Genomic DNA, 17,269 nt, shown 5'->3' with positions numbered 1-17,269 from the left:
CGTTTGGCGGTTAATGTTTTTCAGTGTTGATTTGGGCCTCTTGTAATATAAGAGGTTAATGGATGAGTTTTTAGCCAATAGTTTTTGAAAATGGTTTGCTATTTAATTGAAACATACTAAGCGTCGATAGCTCAACTGGTAAAGACTTTCTCGCAAAGTCTAGAAATCGCTGGTTCGAAGGACGGCGCTTGGGAAGGGGCCATATAAAATGCTCTGGTCTCTGGTCTGATGGTATGTACGGGCCTAGGCCTGGAACCTCTTAGTAATTCAAAAAAAAAAAAAAAAAATTTAACTGAAACATAAGGAAAAATACAAGGATTTTTTATGGTTCAGTATGTAGAGAGGATTCCTTAGGCTACGTACGTTCTCCCATTTTCTCTTATGTGCATTGTCGTTATTATATAAAGTGTTGATAAAAGAATTTGTGTTGTCCCCGCGTGTATCACGTTGTTCACCGGAGGGATATATGGTTATGAAACATAGCTTAAAATGGAGATGAAACATGCTTTAACAACAAAATTAATTATAGAGACCAAAAGTTGATCACATACTTGAGAGACGCTCTTCCTCGGATGCTTTGTTTTGTGTTTTTTTGGCATTTATTTGAGTTTATACGACCACGACCACAACGCCCCTCGTCTTCCTACAAGCTATATATGGTTTTATGTTTATGTTTAACTTTGGCCTATAGCTAGTCAATTATCTAGGTAAAGAATTAACAACGAAATTAAAGAGACCAAAAAGCCGAGATCTTGTCTCTCTCTCATCACATTTTTATTACTTTTTTGCTTTTTATTAGTTTGACACCCACCACAGGATGACGGAAAAACGGCTTTTTCATACCTCCACAATAGTCTTGTGTTGAATTTATACATTTGATTATTGATCTGGCGTAAACATACATTATGTTGATAGATATTTGAATTTCGTACCCTAACTTTGAAATCAATACCCCAAGTATAATTGTTGTGCCATAACATACAAAAACGTGTTTATCGACTAACTCTGTTAAGCTTCCGTTTAATCAAAATGACGTGGATTCCACGTGTGCGCGACGATCCAAACAACGTCGTTTTGGCAAAGCAAAGAATCAAAAATTTTGTCTAAAACGACGTCGTTTTTTTATTTCTATCCAAAATCTTTCTTCTTCTCTCCCGAAACTCTCTCTCGCGGCGGAAGAACCCTAGAATTTGGGCGTTTTCAATTTCGAGTCGATCTGAAGTAGGTTATCGTATGTATTCATCATCTAGTTCTGGTAAGTAATAATTATTGTTTTGGTTGATTTTAATTATTCAATTTCGATAATATATATGCGAATTTTGATTTGGAAATTTGGCTAAGGGTTGAAAGCGAGCTACAATCGTCGTGGACAAGAAAGAGGGATACCTAGAAAATGTAGATGTGGTGCAGTGTCTGTAATCAAAACTTCAGAAACATTGAAGAATCCAGGGAGGTTATTCTATTGTTGTCCTTATGGCTCAAAGGAGAATTGTGGTCATTTGTTCAAATGGACTGATTTATCTATGGTGGAAGAGATTGAAGAGGTTGAGAGTGTTGTTGAGAAGATACAAGTAGATGTGGGAAGCTTAGAGAAAGGCTTACATGATGTGGAAGCTGAGATGAAGAGTCTAGCAATGAATAGCAATGGAAGTGAAATAGAAGGCATAAAAGCTGTTGCACAAGGATGTGAGAAGGAGATTGGAGAACTCAAAGCCATGATCGTTTGTTGTGAGAAAGAGATTCAAGCATTACGTAGCTTCAAAAATTTGATTGTGTGTAGTGTAGTCATGTTTGTTGTATATGCTTTAATCTTTTAAGCAATAAGCAAAACATGTCTTGACTTGCTACCAATGTTAATGGAGCAATATGTTTATGTAATGGTAATGGAGCTAAAATGCTATAAAGAGTGTTGTTTTAGATGATTCCATTTAGATGACAAAGTTTTAAACAACATCCGATTCAATAAGTAGACAAAAAACAAGCATCCTACATCTTAAACCATATACCAAAAAACCATCATCCTAAACATTCAATCCAAACAACATGATCCTAAAACTTTGAACCATCCTAATCATAAGCTATAAAACAACTAATCAGCAAGTGAAATCTGTGATGGTTGGCTTGATTGGCTTGGTTGACTTGCTTGACTTGGACCTTTCCCTTGTGCTTTCCTTGGCTTATAGCGATGGACCCCAAGATTAGGACAACTTCTTGTGTTATGTCCTACCGTGCTACAGTTAGCACAACGCAAAATAATTCCTGCTCTGCTAATTTTAATCTTCTTTGGTGGAGCGACATCTTCTACAACCTTTGCTTTCTTTTTCCTTTTCTTTGGAGATTCATTTTTGCCCTTGATTCGTTTTTGTATCTTTGTCCGCCCTTTAGTTGGCTCTCTAGGTGGTGGTTGAATCTCTGTTTCACCCGATTTTCTCCAGAAGTACATACCATTAACTCCCCTCATTGTCTCATTGTATTGAGCCACCCATCTTGATGTCAAATACCAGTCAGAGTTAACAAAATCCTCAGGCTTCAGATTCTTCCTCATCCCAATTACACGCAAGACATGACGGCAAGGAATTCCTGTCATACTCCACCTTCTACATGCACATGTTTTTGCATTCATATCAACCCTGAAACCATGATGAACATGTTCTGCCACCTCATAATGACCATTACCGCAGGGGATTACCTGACAATACTTCAAGTATCTCTGCTCTTCCTTAATAGTCTTGGCCACTTTCGGAGTATACTTCCCCTTGTGCTTTGCAGCCTTCTTTCTTCTCTTTTCATTTCGGACCAAGCATTGTCGCCTTATGGTCTCCAACATTGCTACCAATGGCATCTCTCTTGCTTTGTTGATAGTATTGTTGTAAGACTCTGAGAAGTTATTCGAGACATCTTCACACACTGATGTGTAGCCGAAGAAAGCACGACTATAGTTCTCTGGATTCTTCGACATCACAGCATCATAAACACCTTGATCAAACTTCTTCAGTTCTTCAGTGGCTCTGTTGTAGTCTGCGTTATTGAAACTTTTGGCAACAGCCCAAAATAGGTGTTTAGGCAGCTCTTTACCCGGATATGCTCTCCTAAGGTTCCCATATATGTGGCGTGCACACATACGATGTTCGACTTTGGGCAACTCTTGTTCCACAGCAATAAGCAGGCCCTATCATAAAAATAGTAAGTGTCTCAAACTCATATTTTAAGTATAATGTAGATTAGGAGAGTAAGTGTCTCCAACTCACCTTCTGCCTGTCTGAGATGAGACTAAATCCTTCACCATCTCCAAGTTGCAAGTCTGTTTTAAGAAGCTGGATAAACCATAGCCAACTATCTGTATTCTCTACTGGCACAACAGCCCATGCAACAGGGAAGAACTGGTTGTTGGCATCTCGTCCTATAGCTGCCAAGAGTTGACCTTTGACATCGTTCTTCAAAAAACAACCATCTATCCCAAATATGCGTCGACATTGAGCAACAAATGTCTTCCGGAGTGCTGCCAAACAGACGTAGAACCTGTCGAACTTCTCAATACCTTCATCCGTTCTCATTGTTCCCACTTCAACAGTCGAGCCTGGGTTAGAACTGACAAAAAAATAAGCAAAGTAAGAGATGAGAATCGGTTTCAAAAAAGTAAATGCAAATCTACAAAGAAAAACTTACTCAAGTAGCTCTAGACGGTAGTCCTTTAGTCTAGCAAATTGCTCATCATGTTCAGCTTGAATCATTGCCAATGCTTTTGTCTTGGCTTTTCTACATTGATCTGGAGTGACCACCAAGTTGTAACGGTCCTCCATTACTGCTTGTATTGCCTTCGGCTTGAAAGTAGGATCATTCCTAATGTCATCCAATACTAACTTAGCAATGACCCCATCCTTCACTACCTTGCTATACTTGTTTGGGACACATGAATGGAAGTCATTGCAGTACATGACTTGGAATGTGTTAAGTTCTTTTTGAAAAGAACAATAGAGTCTGAATTTGCAACCACCACCAAGAGAGCATATGACTTCCGATTTCTCAGATCCCCATCTTGAATACTTCACATTAGTTCCTTCCTTAAGCGCATACTCAACAACAGCTTCCTTGAACAAAGGTATGCTGTCAAATACCTGCCCCAATCTTATCTCTCCACTGCCTTTTTTGTACCTAAGGTGTTTTTCGGATCCACCATCCTCATCATCTGAATTCTGAGGAGTGGCCTCAGAATCACAAGCCTCATCTTCCTCATCTTCCTCATCATCATCTCCTCTACCGAAACAATCCTCCTCATCACTACCTCTAGCAGACCAAGCTCTATCGTTGCCTTCACCATCTCCACCATCATTGACTCCTTCTTGACCAACTCCATCATCATTGTGTTCTTCTTCACCAGCTCCATCATCATTGTGTTCTTCTTCACCAGCTCCATCATTACAAATCTCATCCTTCTGCACATAGAGTTCTATTGATCTTGTCCACAGCGCAGCTGAACACATTCTCTGGAAACTATCGGATCCATCATACAACAACTTCAACTCTGAGAACATCTCGTAGGGGTATTTAAACCATATCCTTTGCCCAATCATATACAACCCAATCGACTCCACCATGTTTGTAAATATTGTCTCTGCCTTGCATTCAAGACTACAAGTCTCGCCTCCAACATATGCAATCACAGCACCATTGGCGACTTCAAACTTTCCATTATAGAAGATTATGAAAATTGGATCTTCAGGTCTACAAAAACAAAACCAAATATTGTTCAAAACCGAGATTTTCTCTAACATACACACACACAAATCATACACAACTTATACAAATACCCACTATTATAACACATTTTTGATGCAATTACACAATAGAATTCAACAAACTATCCAATGCTAATCAATCGATGAACTATGAGGAATTTCGTAAATGATTTTTCGAAAATTACCGGTTTCGATCTCCAGGTGCAACCTCCGAACCACCTTCATCCCCGGGAATCATTGCCTTCGGCTTCAGATCGACTCGAAATTGAAAACGCCCAAATTCTAGGGTTCCTCCGCCGCGAGAGAGAGTTTCGGGAGAGAAGAAGAAAGATTTTGGATAGAAATAAAAAACGACGTCGTTTTGGACAAAATTTTTGATTCTTTGCTTTGCCAAAACGACGTCGTTTGGATCGTCGCGCACACATGGAATCCACGTCATTTTGATTAAACGGAAGCTTAACAGTGTTAGTCGATAAACACGTTTTTGTATGTTATGGCACAACAATTATACTTGGGGTATTGATTTCAAAGTTAGGGTACGAAATTCAAATATCTATCAACATAATGTATGTTTACGCCAGATCAATAGTCAAATGTATAAATTCAACACAAGACTATTGTGGAGGTATGAAAAAGCCGTTTTTCCACAGGATGACTGATGAAAATGCTCTTATATTTTTCTCTTATTTATTATTATTTTAATAAAGAATATCTACTCTTAACATCTACTGTTCTTGAAATCATGAATTAAAAATCTAATTTAAAATTCACTGTTATTCAAAACAGTTTGTGGATTTGGATTTTAATAAGTTTTAGTGATTCTGTAGGATTTGTTTAGTTAAAAATACAGAAATCCAAATCTCATAGTTTTAGGTGGGATTTGAAAGAAGTTTACCATAAATCATATCAACTTCTCTAAAATCTATCAAAATTCTAAATTTACTAAATCACATAAAATCCTCTAAAATCATGGTTTCAATACATCCCCTAATACTCCCTTTGTTTCTTAATTCTAAAAGACACAAAAAAAAGTGTTAAATGTGGATATTTTGTATTTTCAATGCAAATTTTAACATTTTCTAATTTTACCATATTTATATTAGAATGTTAAAAGTTATATTTTTAACAACTAAATATTTTTAAAATGTTATTACTAATGTCTTATCGAAAACCTAAAAAAAAAAAAATGTTGTTCTCTTAAAAAATCATCACATCATCACAAATTGGAGGGGAAAAAACCTGTTGCATAAACAAAACCCCTTAATATATACGTGATGATGCATCTACTCATGTTTTAATTTAGTGAATTTTGTTAAATTATTTCAAATTATTTGGAAAATAACTAATTGCCACGTACATTAAAGATAATATATATAGAAAAGGTTTGCATTAGTAACAAACTAACCTTGTTTCACTTTTCCGTTCAAGGTATTGAACCTGTGAATCATCAAATCAGAGTCATTATGATTAATCAGTAGACAGTAGTGCTTACCCCATTATTACGATTTAAGGCTTCAAAGCTACGTACGAATGGCTACAGAGTCTCTTCCAAGTCATGTTATTTGAAACAGTGATTTTCTAATCTCCTATAAACAATTTAACGCTAAGTAAGGATGTAATAATATAATAAATAACGATAATTGTAAAAGGTACCTTCTAATTCCCAAATACAGTAGAAAATGCGAGCCCTTTGCATGGAAAGCGACTGTTCCGCACAACCGATCCCTTTCCCCAGTCGAGTTTTTCTTTAAGGCTGCTCTTGGGAAAAAAAATCTCTTGTGGCTGTTATCGAAGTCTTTATTCCAGTGGCAGAGACGTCTAACAGTATGACTGTATGAGGTTGGAATTGGAAGTTGAGGTTCAAGAGGTAAGAGATTCGGGGACAGAAAGGGTGGCGATGGTCCCTTTCCATAGCAGTGGTGCGTGAGACACCAGAGAAAATTTAAGGATTTAAAATTTATGGGAGTATAATGATATGGGTCTGAGTTCTCAGTTAAATTATAGAGGAAGTTGAAACGGTTTCACCGATCTTGGGATCGTGAAAACGTGGTGATGGACTCTGACTCTCGTAGGAGAAAATTTAGATGTTTTAAAAATACTATAGCAAAATTAGAAAATTCGTAATAAAAGGGGTTGGCCGTGTGAAGTTGATTTTTTTTCTTTTCTAACAAGATAATAATTATGTTTCTTACCCACAAATGAACCATGTAAATCTATAACAATTTAATTAATGAGTGTAATTATCCACAAATTGAAGTATGTATCTCTTTCCTCGTCTCTTTCTTTCACATAACTTTTCTGTTCTTTCTCCTTCTTCTAGTTAAATGGCAAGGTAGGGTTTTGAAACACAATTTTCCTTCATTCACTTGTTTTTTTATACATTTTTTGGGTTTTAGCATATATGAAGTTCATAGATCTGATTTTTTCTATGGTTTTTAGTTTTTTTTTGGATCTTGAAAAGTTTTAATTGTTTTTTAACAAAATTTAGGGTCCTCTTGTACCTTTTGATATCTTTTCAAATACTTTTATTACTTGTGCAATGCTAAACCTATGTTTATTTAACTTTGGTGATGTAATTATCTAATATATTCACAATTTTTATTTAGGGTTTCTGTATGAACTAATATGATTTTTTTTGTTTGATGGTTTCCCGTGCAAGATACTCTCTCCATTTCAAAATATAGGATGTTTGAGTTAACACGCATATAAAAAATAGTTACTTTTAAATTAACCAATCATAAACAAGACAGCATAATATAAAATATAAAATTAGTCAAAAAGTTGAATAGAAAGTTGGAAACATCATATATTATGAAACGAAAATACTTCTATAAACATCATATATTATGAAACGGAGGGAGTATATCCCAACGGTTCTCAAGGTTCATTCGATGCTACTGGTGGGTCTGGTGGTAGAGGTGGAGACCACCATGGAGGTGGTGACGACCATGGAGGTGGAGGTGGTCAATAGGATTTTTTATTTTTATTTTTTTTGTGAAAACAAAATTAAAATTCTAGAAAACATGAAACAAAGGGAGCAATAATTGAATACAAAACAAATGGAGTTATAAATTCTCCAAGAATGGAATAACATAACAACTTTGATTTCATGAAATACGAAGACAATGCATAATCTAGGGTTTCCGGTCGGTAGTAACAATTGATGTAATCCATCAAATGAAAACTCATTTGTTCAGGATAGGTAGTCATCTGAGACCAATCATTCCTCTTGTTGACCCTGATTTTGACTCGGATTATCAATTCCATATTGAGGCACAATCGCCGGATACCATCATGTTGTTGATATTGATTATGACCAAGATGGTTAACATTTGCATTATGATCATAAACACCAACTGTATTTATCACTGGATAGTAATCTTGTTGGGCAGCAGCAGCAGAAATATTGTAACCGGAAAAAGTATTAACCTCCTCTGGTATCTGGATTGAAGAGATTATAGGCCTCAAAGGCCATAAATCATTAGTTACTTGAGGAGAGTTGGAAACATTGAGAGTTGGAAACATTGAAAGTTGGAAAGAATTGAGAATTCACTTCAACTGAAGATGTTGGTGCCATGACATTTGTAGCAGCTTCCGATGATTCACCATATTCAACATGAGATTGCCTTAGGATTTTATTTTTGTGGTGATAAAGTTCTTTAAGATACTGATCAATGTACTTACACAAATCTTCACGATGTCTGTTAGTCAGCTTAAATCTATCTGCCTTCCCACCAAGAAGTTCGAACATGGCCTCTTTCATCATCCTCTCCGTATTGTCCTTCATCTTTCTCTTGTTATTCCCCATACCTTTTGATATGTTTTGTTTGAGAAAGCCTTCATGGTTCACCATTTTTTTCTCTTGCCTCATATCTGTCAGCATCTCAAACTTCTCCACGACGTTCTTTACTCCCAAGTTCGATGGCCAGGCCTCCGTAACTGAGTTGGATGGACTGTAAATCACAGTACATGCTTCGATTCCGCAGAGTACGAAAGCTCGTGGATCTTTTTCACGAAACCTTTCTTTCTCTTATTGAATGTTGCTTTTCTCAGTGAATCATTTTCAATGTAAGATAGGTTTAGCTTCTTTCTCATCACCATAATTGAAGAAAAAATATGTGTGTATATGAATTATGTTTTAGTGATCTTGTATGGTGTGTGTTGATTTATCAGAAGTTCGTTTATATAGAACAAATGATGAGCTGGCAAAATTTAATTATAAGGTATCACATTTAATTTTATAAAATTTATTAATTACATATTTGAAGTAAAAAAATCTTTAGGCATGCCATTTGGTTGGATACAGTAACAAATATTTATTGGTGAGATTTGTTGCTTAGACTACAAGATTAATTATCATTACAAACCATCATAAATGTTGTATTCACTGGTAAAATTCTGGCTATGAATGAGTAAATGAAAACACCAAAAGTTATCATTTTTATTTATGAAGATACATGGTAATTAAATTTGGTGAAAATGTTTTCTATATAAATTATAGTCAATTATTATTTTATTTTGAATAACAGCTAATATTTACACACATTTGGATATCATGAGTAACTTTAAAAAAAAAATATATTTCATACATTATTACAGTGCATCAGCATATTAAATACATAAAAATGATAGCTTTTAGTGTTATGATCACTCTATCACTTTATTTTTAGATATGATTTGTTAACACAAACGACGACTTTATAATATATCTGCATATATATTATGATCACATATCATTTTTTCTGTGTACCGCGGGTTAAAATTTAATAAGTTAACAAATCTATATATTAAACTTTACAGATATCCAAAATAAATTAAATAGCATATTAAATACATAACACATATATTAATTATACTAATAAGATAAATCTAAAATAAACTCAATCAACTTAAAATACTATCCAAAAATTTCAAAAACATTTACACCAGGCCGCAATGATTATCTAGTTTCTACTTCGTATTTACAATATTAGATGAGTACCCGCACTACGTGCGGGTTTGTTTATATATGTATATATACATTTATTGTAATACTTTATTTGTGCTTCTTATATTTTCATATTTGAAAGATTAAAAATTATATAGTAACAAACAAAACAAAGTTTTTTTGCTGAGGAGGTAAAGAATACTAAATTTTGATTAAAGCTAAATCTTATTGTAAAGTGATTTTTGTAGACGAACATTATTAGCATATTTTTTTAGGAAGTAAAATAATCATACCATTTGCACATTTGATTGGTAGATAAAAACATTTAAAAATCCTACAACTCTTGTCTAAAACTTAGGTGTTTAGATATATTTGTATTTAAGCTTCCCAACTAAATACCATGGGACTCTCAAATTCTCTTTTATCAAAAAGTTTTTCATACAGGTTGATTAATTTTTTAATGGTTATACTTAAGATAGACAACTTCCCTTCCTGCTAGCTATTCAATTTCTTGAATATAACTCTAGAATTTAATTTTTAATAAGAATTTCATTTAATTTCCATGTTCTTTTTTTCTCTGTATTTTCCTCAACCAACATGCTATCATTGATTTAACTATCTTTTATTCGATAGTGAACAAAACTCCGATCTTTTTCATATATAAATTTTTATTTCTCTAAGGATACACTTTCATGAATTTCTCTACAATATTAACCAAATTCCCAGTCACTGCTGCAACTCTTCAAATTGTTGAGAAAATTCTAATGCCTAAACCATATGTTCATGGTTTATCCTAAGAGAACGAAGCGAATATTTGGTTTTACTCTCGAAACATTTTTATCTTTTGGTGATGTATCTACTTACTTAAAGAAAACATCAACATATTCTAAACCTCTCTAGATTTCTTATATAAATATTGAATCTGTTTGTGATATGAAAAAAAGAATAAAAGTCATGAAAGATGTTTCAAATTCCTCTTTAATTTTAAATATGTTTGCTTTTAATTTGAGTTGACATGTGGCATTCTCTCCACTGCTGACGTGTCATTCATATGGAGAGAGTTGACCATCTTTTATAGTATAAATATATTTTTTATAAAATTATGAAACCTCGATTTTTTTTTTAACGTCTCTTACTAGATATCATAAATGGTTACATGGTCTTGAAATAAATAACTCCGTAAAAACATAGGAGGATAGAAATAAGTTCGAGTAGTTTCTTCTTGATAATGAGCTATCTTAGCCAACTTATCAGCAACCTGATTATACTCTCTCCGCACTAGGGAAAAAGATATATCAGTGAAAAGATCTGCCCAACTACGGATATCAATTAGGAGATTATCCATAGTTATACCTTCCATTAGATCGTCTAGAGCTTTGCAGTCTCCTTCAATTATCACCCTTCAGTATCCTCTACACCATGTTGTCTGAATAGCATGTAGTAGCGTTAGACCTTCTGTCTCTAGTGGATTAGATGCTTGTTGAAGTTTTGAGCTCCCGGATAAGAGATAAGTTCCTTTTTCATCACGGATTATCCAACCAACTCCAATGCTACCATTATGATATTGAAAACTTCCATCAAACTTTACCTTAACGAGGCCCGTTAGAGGTGGTTTCCATTGCAATGGATGAGGGGATGTATGTGGCGGAGAGTTGCAACGTGGTTGTTTTGCAGAAGATTGTGTCGCAGCCAGCCATTTATCAACATTGTCAGTAGCCTTAGTAAGGACCAACTCTGCTTCCCATCTTACTTTGTTAAAGATAAGATCATTCCTTGATTTCCATAATTGCCCGCCGATCAAAAAGGAAGATGACTTTTATCTTTATCTATCATAGAGTTGTGCATCATCAGTAACGCTTCAATATTATCTTCAAGAGATGATGAAAAAGTCTGGCTAGCAGGTAGATTTGACAATAGCCATATTGTTTTTTTGTTTTTTTATTTCATTATTATTTATATTTATTTTTTAATTAAAATATAAAATAAAAATTTATGTGGCATAATCTAATTTGTCTAGGTGACTTGTGGGATAAAGAGTTAAAATAAAGAAATTAGTTACTTTTGATTTTCTTTTTTTTTAACCAGTTACTTTTAAATTATAGAAAACAATGTATACACAACTTTAAACATATAATTTTTTTGTAATGAACTCGCAATATTATAATTATTACTTCTTCTGTATTATAAAGGATGATGTTTTAGTATTTTTTTTTTTGTATCACAAAGAATGATTTCATGTATATTTTTATCAATTAATGCTAAGAAATTGTAAATTTCAAAAATCATTAAATAAGAATTTAAAAATTTGATGAAATACTACTAATTAATAATTATAAAATATGTTAACATAAATAAATAATACACTTATTGTTAAACATTAAATGTTTTTTTTAATATATGTAAAAATCTTAAAACATCATGTATTCTACAGAGGGGGTAGTGAAAACAATTGGAATTTGTTGGTGGATCAAAACAGACCAAATAATGAAAAGCATTTCTCAGGAAATTCCAAAAGGAGACGAGACGAGAGAACATTATTAGCGTATGTTGTTTCTATAGAGACATTACTAGTGTATGTTGTTTCTATAGAGACAACCTAACAAGTTTATTGTATAAAATTCGATCATCTCTTCCAGTGCTGCTCTCTAACAAAGCGCTTTGCACAAGTTCCTGCAACATCATCACACATTGTTTAATATTACGATGATTCTATACAAAGTGATGACAACCGTATTTGAGAAATCTACAAGTTTTACCTTGACTTCACGGTGAGATAGAAACTTTCCCAAGCTGTGAATGGTCATCCTCATGTCTTCAACCTGAAAGAAAACAAACACAAACAGTATTTGCATACTCATCCTGAGAGATTTTGATATGATTTTATTATGTACAAGAAAAAAAAAACAATCTTCTTTCTTACCCTAACATAGCCTGCCTGGTTACGGTCAAAGAATCTGAAAGCCTGAGCCAGAAAAACAAATAAACAAAGCTTTTAGAACTAAAACAGCAATAAATAAATAAAACACAATATCTGATTTCTCAAGTTTTGAAGGGAGTATTTAACCTGTAACAGCTGTTTATCAACAGTTTCCTCTCTTTTTGGTGCATCAGACGTTCCTCCCTCTTGCCTCCCATGCTTATCAGTTCCAGACTTCGTCTTGATTTCAGTTTTTTCATCGATCCGACCTCTTTCTTCTTTTTTATCAGTTGCCACTTCAGTTATGGGATTGGCAACAGTACCACTAGTATTCTCAAGGTTTCCTTCTTTCTTCTGCGGCGAAACAAGAGACATGAAACAAAGTGAGAAGATTTATAAAGAATACAACTTGTTGGACTCAATTTGAAAAAATGCAAGTCAAATGTGTTCATACCTCTTCAGCAGGGTCTTCTTGCTCATAATTTGCAACGTCCATTTCCTCGCATTCTTCTGGATCTTCTTCTGGGTCTTCTTCAGGGTCTTCTTCAGGGTCTTCTTCAGGATCCTCCTCAGGATCTTCCTCTGGATCGTCATCATCATCCTGGTTATCCACTTCCTTATTAGATGTTTCATCCCCAGTAACTTCTTTACCGCCCACAGTTTCTTCAGTGTTGGCTACAGCTTCCTTATCTGAAATTTTCCGGCTACCGTCTACGATGTCCTTGCCTGAATTTTCTTTATCATCTTTCCCAGGAGCGGATTCGGGTATAACAGAGGTATCCTTATCTTTATGTTCAACTGTCTTTTGACGCTTATTTTGGGATTTTGCTTCATTTTGCTTGACAGACAACTCCTGCTGCTGCCTCTTCCGTTGATTTCTTTGTCTCAAAAATTTTACACGTAGTTTCTTGAAGGGAAAAACGAAAAAAAGACCGTATAAGAAAACAGTTCATGCGAGTCAAAAACAATAACGTCAAAGATCAATTATAAACAAACCTTAAGAAATTCAAAGATACGGGAACCCATTTGATACTGCAGCATCTCAAACAGCGATTCCGCAAACAATGAAAGCTGCAAGAACATAGAAGATAGTTTGATTAAAACTAAGTAGTTCAGAGGCAACAACAAAATGTGATACACAGAGTTCCAGTGGAAAAATGAAAACAACAAACCTCAAATGATGACTCATCAATGTCCTTGTCAGTGTAATCCAAGAGGGAATCCAAAGAGACCGACAGTGAACGCAACTGCAAAACAAAAATGGAAGAAGTTACGACCAATAATGTAGCCATTACCAAATGTTATGAAACCGCTTATATACTGTCCACCTACTTTGGAGTCTTTGTTACGTTTTGTCTGTAAAATAAATCCTGGCCGAGGAGGTTCCTCTGACTTTTTCCTGTCCTTCATTTGTATCCTGGACTCCTCTTTTCCACCTTTCTCTTTAATCTCTTTCTCAGTAATTTTTTCTTTAACCTTTTTCTCATCAGCATTATTCCTATCAATTTTTTTCCCCTCAGACTGAGTCTCTGAGTTGTTTTTCCTTTCATCCTTCTTGTCTTCACCTGTCTTAGTGTCTTTCTTATTTGCAGTAGAGGAACCCTCCTTTTTCTCAGTATCTGGAGATCCTGTATTCTGTTTTATTTTCACACTAGTGGAGGCATTCTTTTCTTTCACTGCTTCTAAAGATTCAGCCGTCGGTTTCATCTCCATACTACCTGAATCAGGGGTTTTCTTGCCTGCCTCCACTACCTTCTTCTCATCACTATCTCCTTCTTTCTTAAAATCACCGTCCATACTATTGTCTATTTCAGCGACCTTCCTTTTAGCCACCCTTTTGATGACTTTTTTCTTTACAATTGTCTTCGAAGGAGTTTGCTCACTAGCCTTAGCACTGGGATCTGAAGTATCTCCAGTTCCAGCTCCCGTCACAATTTCTGAGCCCTTCTCTTGACTTTGTGTGGGTCTCGCTACTACCTTTTTCACTATATTTTTGTTAGACGATGTACCAATGGATTCTTCTTTAGGGACTGTGGTCTCCGATATGGCGACCTTTTCAGGAACTACCTTCTCATCCGACTTCTCACCTTTTTTAACAGTTCCTTTTCCATCGTTGACAGGCCTTTTAACAACTCTTTTAATGATCTTTTTCACGGTCTTCTTAGTTCCAGTCGTCTGAGTGCCAGAAGCGTCTCCTGGGGACTCTTTCTCTGCATCCTTGGTAACTTCAACAGTATCACTGCTGCCCTTTCCTGCAATGACATTTTTCTTAACCTCCTGAGAGAGTAGCCGATCTCTCTCAGTAAGAGCTTTCCTAAGTGCCAACCATTGGGTTCTCCATGCATCAGAGGAAGGAAGGCATTCTGATAAATCGGGGACATATAGTACGGTGATCTCTTTGTAGCTAAAACCCCCATCTGAACCAACCCTTTCATAATGTATCTGTAAATGCCACAAAAAAAAGTCAACGCAAATCTACTTAGATTTCCAAACAAACTAGTAAGCAGTATCGCTTTGTTCGCTTGTACGTATCTTAGTGCTACCATAAATAACAAAATGAAATTGCAGCAAAACAGGACACGAAAAAAAAATATTTGAAAAACATTCATGGAGAAAATCTCTAGATAAACCAATAGCAATAATGGTTGATGATCCACATATTTTATACTGTCAGAAAGAATCCATATATCAGGCAGTCCACTACTAAGCTTTATATCATCTTCAACGTCAGGTAGGAAATAAAAGATTGTAGGATATATATACACACTATCTTAGCTACAATACTCGAGTGTCATGTCCCCATACGTCCAATATCTCAAAGTCTTAAACCAAGACTCTTGGTCCAAGAGAAGGAAAACATACCTCGAGAAATGGATTCCAGTGACGGCAGTTGCTCAGATCAAGATTAAGCTTATCCTTTGTGTGTCTGCAAACTCAAAAGGTTTTTTAGTCTCAGACTAAGAACAAAAGGCAGCAAAGATGATAAATGAATAAGTGAAGAGACAAACCTCAGCATTGTCTGAATTAAGGAAGACTGGTCAACTGATGGGTCCATGCCATCTGTGGGATCCCAGGAACCACCAAACGCCATGAATGAATGATCCTTTTTAAGAACAGCAAATTTTAATATGTTGCACACGTGAGGTATACGGTCCTCAAATAATTTCTCTGAAGAAAGATCTTCCAGAGCAGTCCTGCTCAGCCCGCTCATCAAAACCATCTGAACAGTAAAGAAAACCCATAACACATCAGCAATTCTTTCAATATACTCAGAAACAATAGCAGCAATGATATATCATGCAAACATGACTATATAAGAAGATAGTAACGAGCAATGACATAATTAAAGAGACAATCTTTATCAATGAGAAAGAAATAGAAAAAAAAAAGCCAACCTTGGCATTCCAAACAGTTTTTCCTCCAGATTTCAAAGCTAAAGGCTTCGTCGAAGTACATTTCACATCAGCTCCACCATCTTCAATGTAATCATGCTCAAAACTGCCGTCCTCAACAAACAATGGTTAGGTTTGCAAAAACAATTAACTAGAATTTAAAGATAGTGTAACAAAAGTGAATCCACAAAATTTGAAAAATGTGTGCAACTCTAGTATAAGGTACAGTCAAGGGAAACAAAAACTCCAGATCAGATCTATTGAAACCGCGTAAGAAGGATTACAATCCTAAGGCAGACAAAAATTGTAAATAGGAAGCAGAATAATTCACCTCACAGCAGTATGCATAGAAAGTGTAAGCTTCTGTTTCGGCCAGTTCACAACAACCTTAAATATATAAATTTGAGGTTAACAATCATTCAGAACTCCACTCCGTATTAGATAATAATTGGGGGGAAGGATTAGATAGAAATACAGAAACCTTGGAAAACTCAGAAGGCACAAAAAGCCTGGGATATCTTTTATCTAATGTCAAGTAATCTCTCTCCATGTCAACCAATCGCGAGGATAAAACCTGCATACAGGTCGCATAATTTTCAAATAAAAAATACTGCACACTATGCTTAAGCACTGCATCACACATAAAGAGGGCAGGTAACTCTGCGGTTTTCTACATTTAATTCAATACGAAGTCCATAAGACAAAACTAGCAATCAGGCAAATTAACTGGAGACCACAAAAACCAGAAGCCATATAACAGGTTGCAATTGCCCTCCAAAAAACTACCAAACTCAGGAAACATAGATAGAGCAGTCTGATATATGTCAGACTAATTTCAAAAGCAGGTAAAATAATCCCCAGATGTGGCAAGAAGTCAGAAGCTTGGCCAGATAACACCCACAACGAGAGAAGGCCATAAAAGGAAGAGGAAGTATAACAGTCAGAAGCTTGGCCAAATAACACCCAAGTACAGGAAGACATCTGATGGAGAGAAAAGGAATGAGAAAGCTGAACTTGACAGAGTTTACATGAAAAAGAGGCAATGGTCGGGAAGTAGGATTTATCATGAATTTTTTTGTTGTCAATGATTGTATTGAGATGGCCAGGCTGATATAGTAATCCAGAAGGGACCAAGAGATGCCGAAGTCAATCAATAAGAAAACATGTAGAATGCAGGAGCTGATAGGAAGATGAGATAATACTGAGGAGCAGGTAAAAAACATCATTAGGTGAGGAATCTCTTGGAACACTTATTACCTTGCAGACATAATCTCTCCTTATTGGCTTAATCGGTGAA

At 35.3% G+C, this 17,269-nt stretch overlaps 2 protein-coding genes and 1 pseudogene across 6 annotated transcripts in view; all 3 read right to left on the bottom strand.

Annotated features, from left to right (window-relative positions):
• Positions 2,090–2,959, bottom strand: LOC109124947. Its single transcript, XM_019244034.1, has one exon. It carries the CDS (start codon positions 2,957–2,959, stop codon positions 2,090–2,092), a length of 870 nt encoding a protein of 289 aa, XP_019099579.1.
• On the bottom strand, positions 6,160–8,837 carry LOC104783474 (annotated as a pseudogene).
• LOC104779639 (SART-1 family protein DOT2-like) overlaps positions 12,101–17,269 on the bottom strand; it is a 9,705-nt gene continuing 4,536 nt past the window's right edge. For all 5 annotated transcript variants that reach the window (XM_019244482.1, XM_019244483.1, XM_010504020.2 and 2 more), the window contains exons 8-20: positions 16,454–16,546; positions 16,304–16,359; positions 15,976–16,078; positions 15,589–15,800; positions 15,443–15,506; positions 13,913–15,022; positions 13,753–13,827; positions 13,577–13,651; positions 13,035–13,487; positions 12,728–12,934; positions 12,584–12,625; positions 12,420–12,482; positions 12,101–12,333 (exon numbers count right to left, since the gene is read on the bottom strand). In XM_019244482.1, the coding sequence (XP_019100027.1) occupies positions 12,247–12,333; positions 12,420–12,482; positions 12,584–12,625; positions 12,728–12,934; positions 13,035–13,487; positions 13,577–13,651; positions 13,753–13,827; positions 13,913–15,022; positions 15,443–15,506; positions 15,589–15,800; positions 15,976–16,078; positions 16,304–16,359; positions 16,454–16,546 (2,640 nt within the window). In that variant the 3' untranslated portion in view covers positions 12,101–12,246. The remainder of the gene's footprint in view (positions 12,334–12,419; positions 12,483–12,583; positions 12,626–12,727; positions 12,935–13,034; positions 13,488–13,576; positions 13,652–13,752; positions 13,828–13,912; positions 15,023–15,442; positions 15,507–15,588; positions 15,801–15,975; positions 16,079–16,303; positions 16,360–16,453; positions 16,547–17,269) is intronic.

The sequence above is a fragment of the Camelina sativa genome, chromosome 4 (assembly GCF_000633955.1).
Source record: "Camelina sativa cultivar DH55 chromosome 4, Cs, whole genome shotgun sequence".
Lineage (NCBI taxonomy): Eukaryota > Viridiplantae > Streptophyta > Magnoliopsida > Brassicales > Brassicaceae > Camelina > Camelina sativa.
This window is presented reverse-complemented; position numbering and strand designations above follow the sequence as displayed.

What these genes read in the sequence shown, in the direction of transcription:
- LOC109124947 (XM_019244034.1), bottom strand. Translation starts at nt 2,959, where the DNA reads ATGTCGAAGAATCCAGAGAACTATAGTCGTGCTTTCTTCGGCTACACA.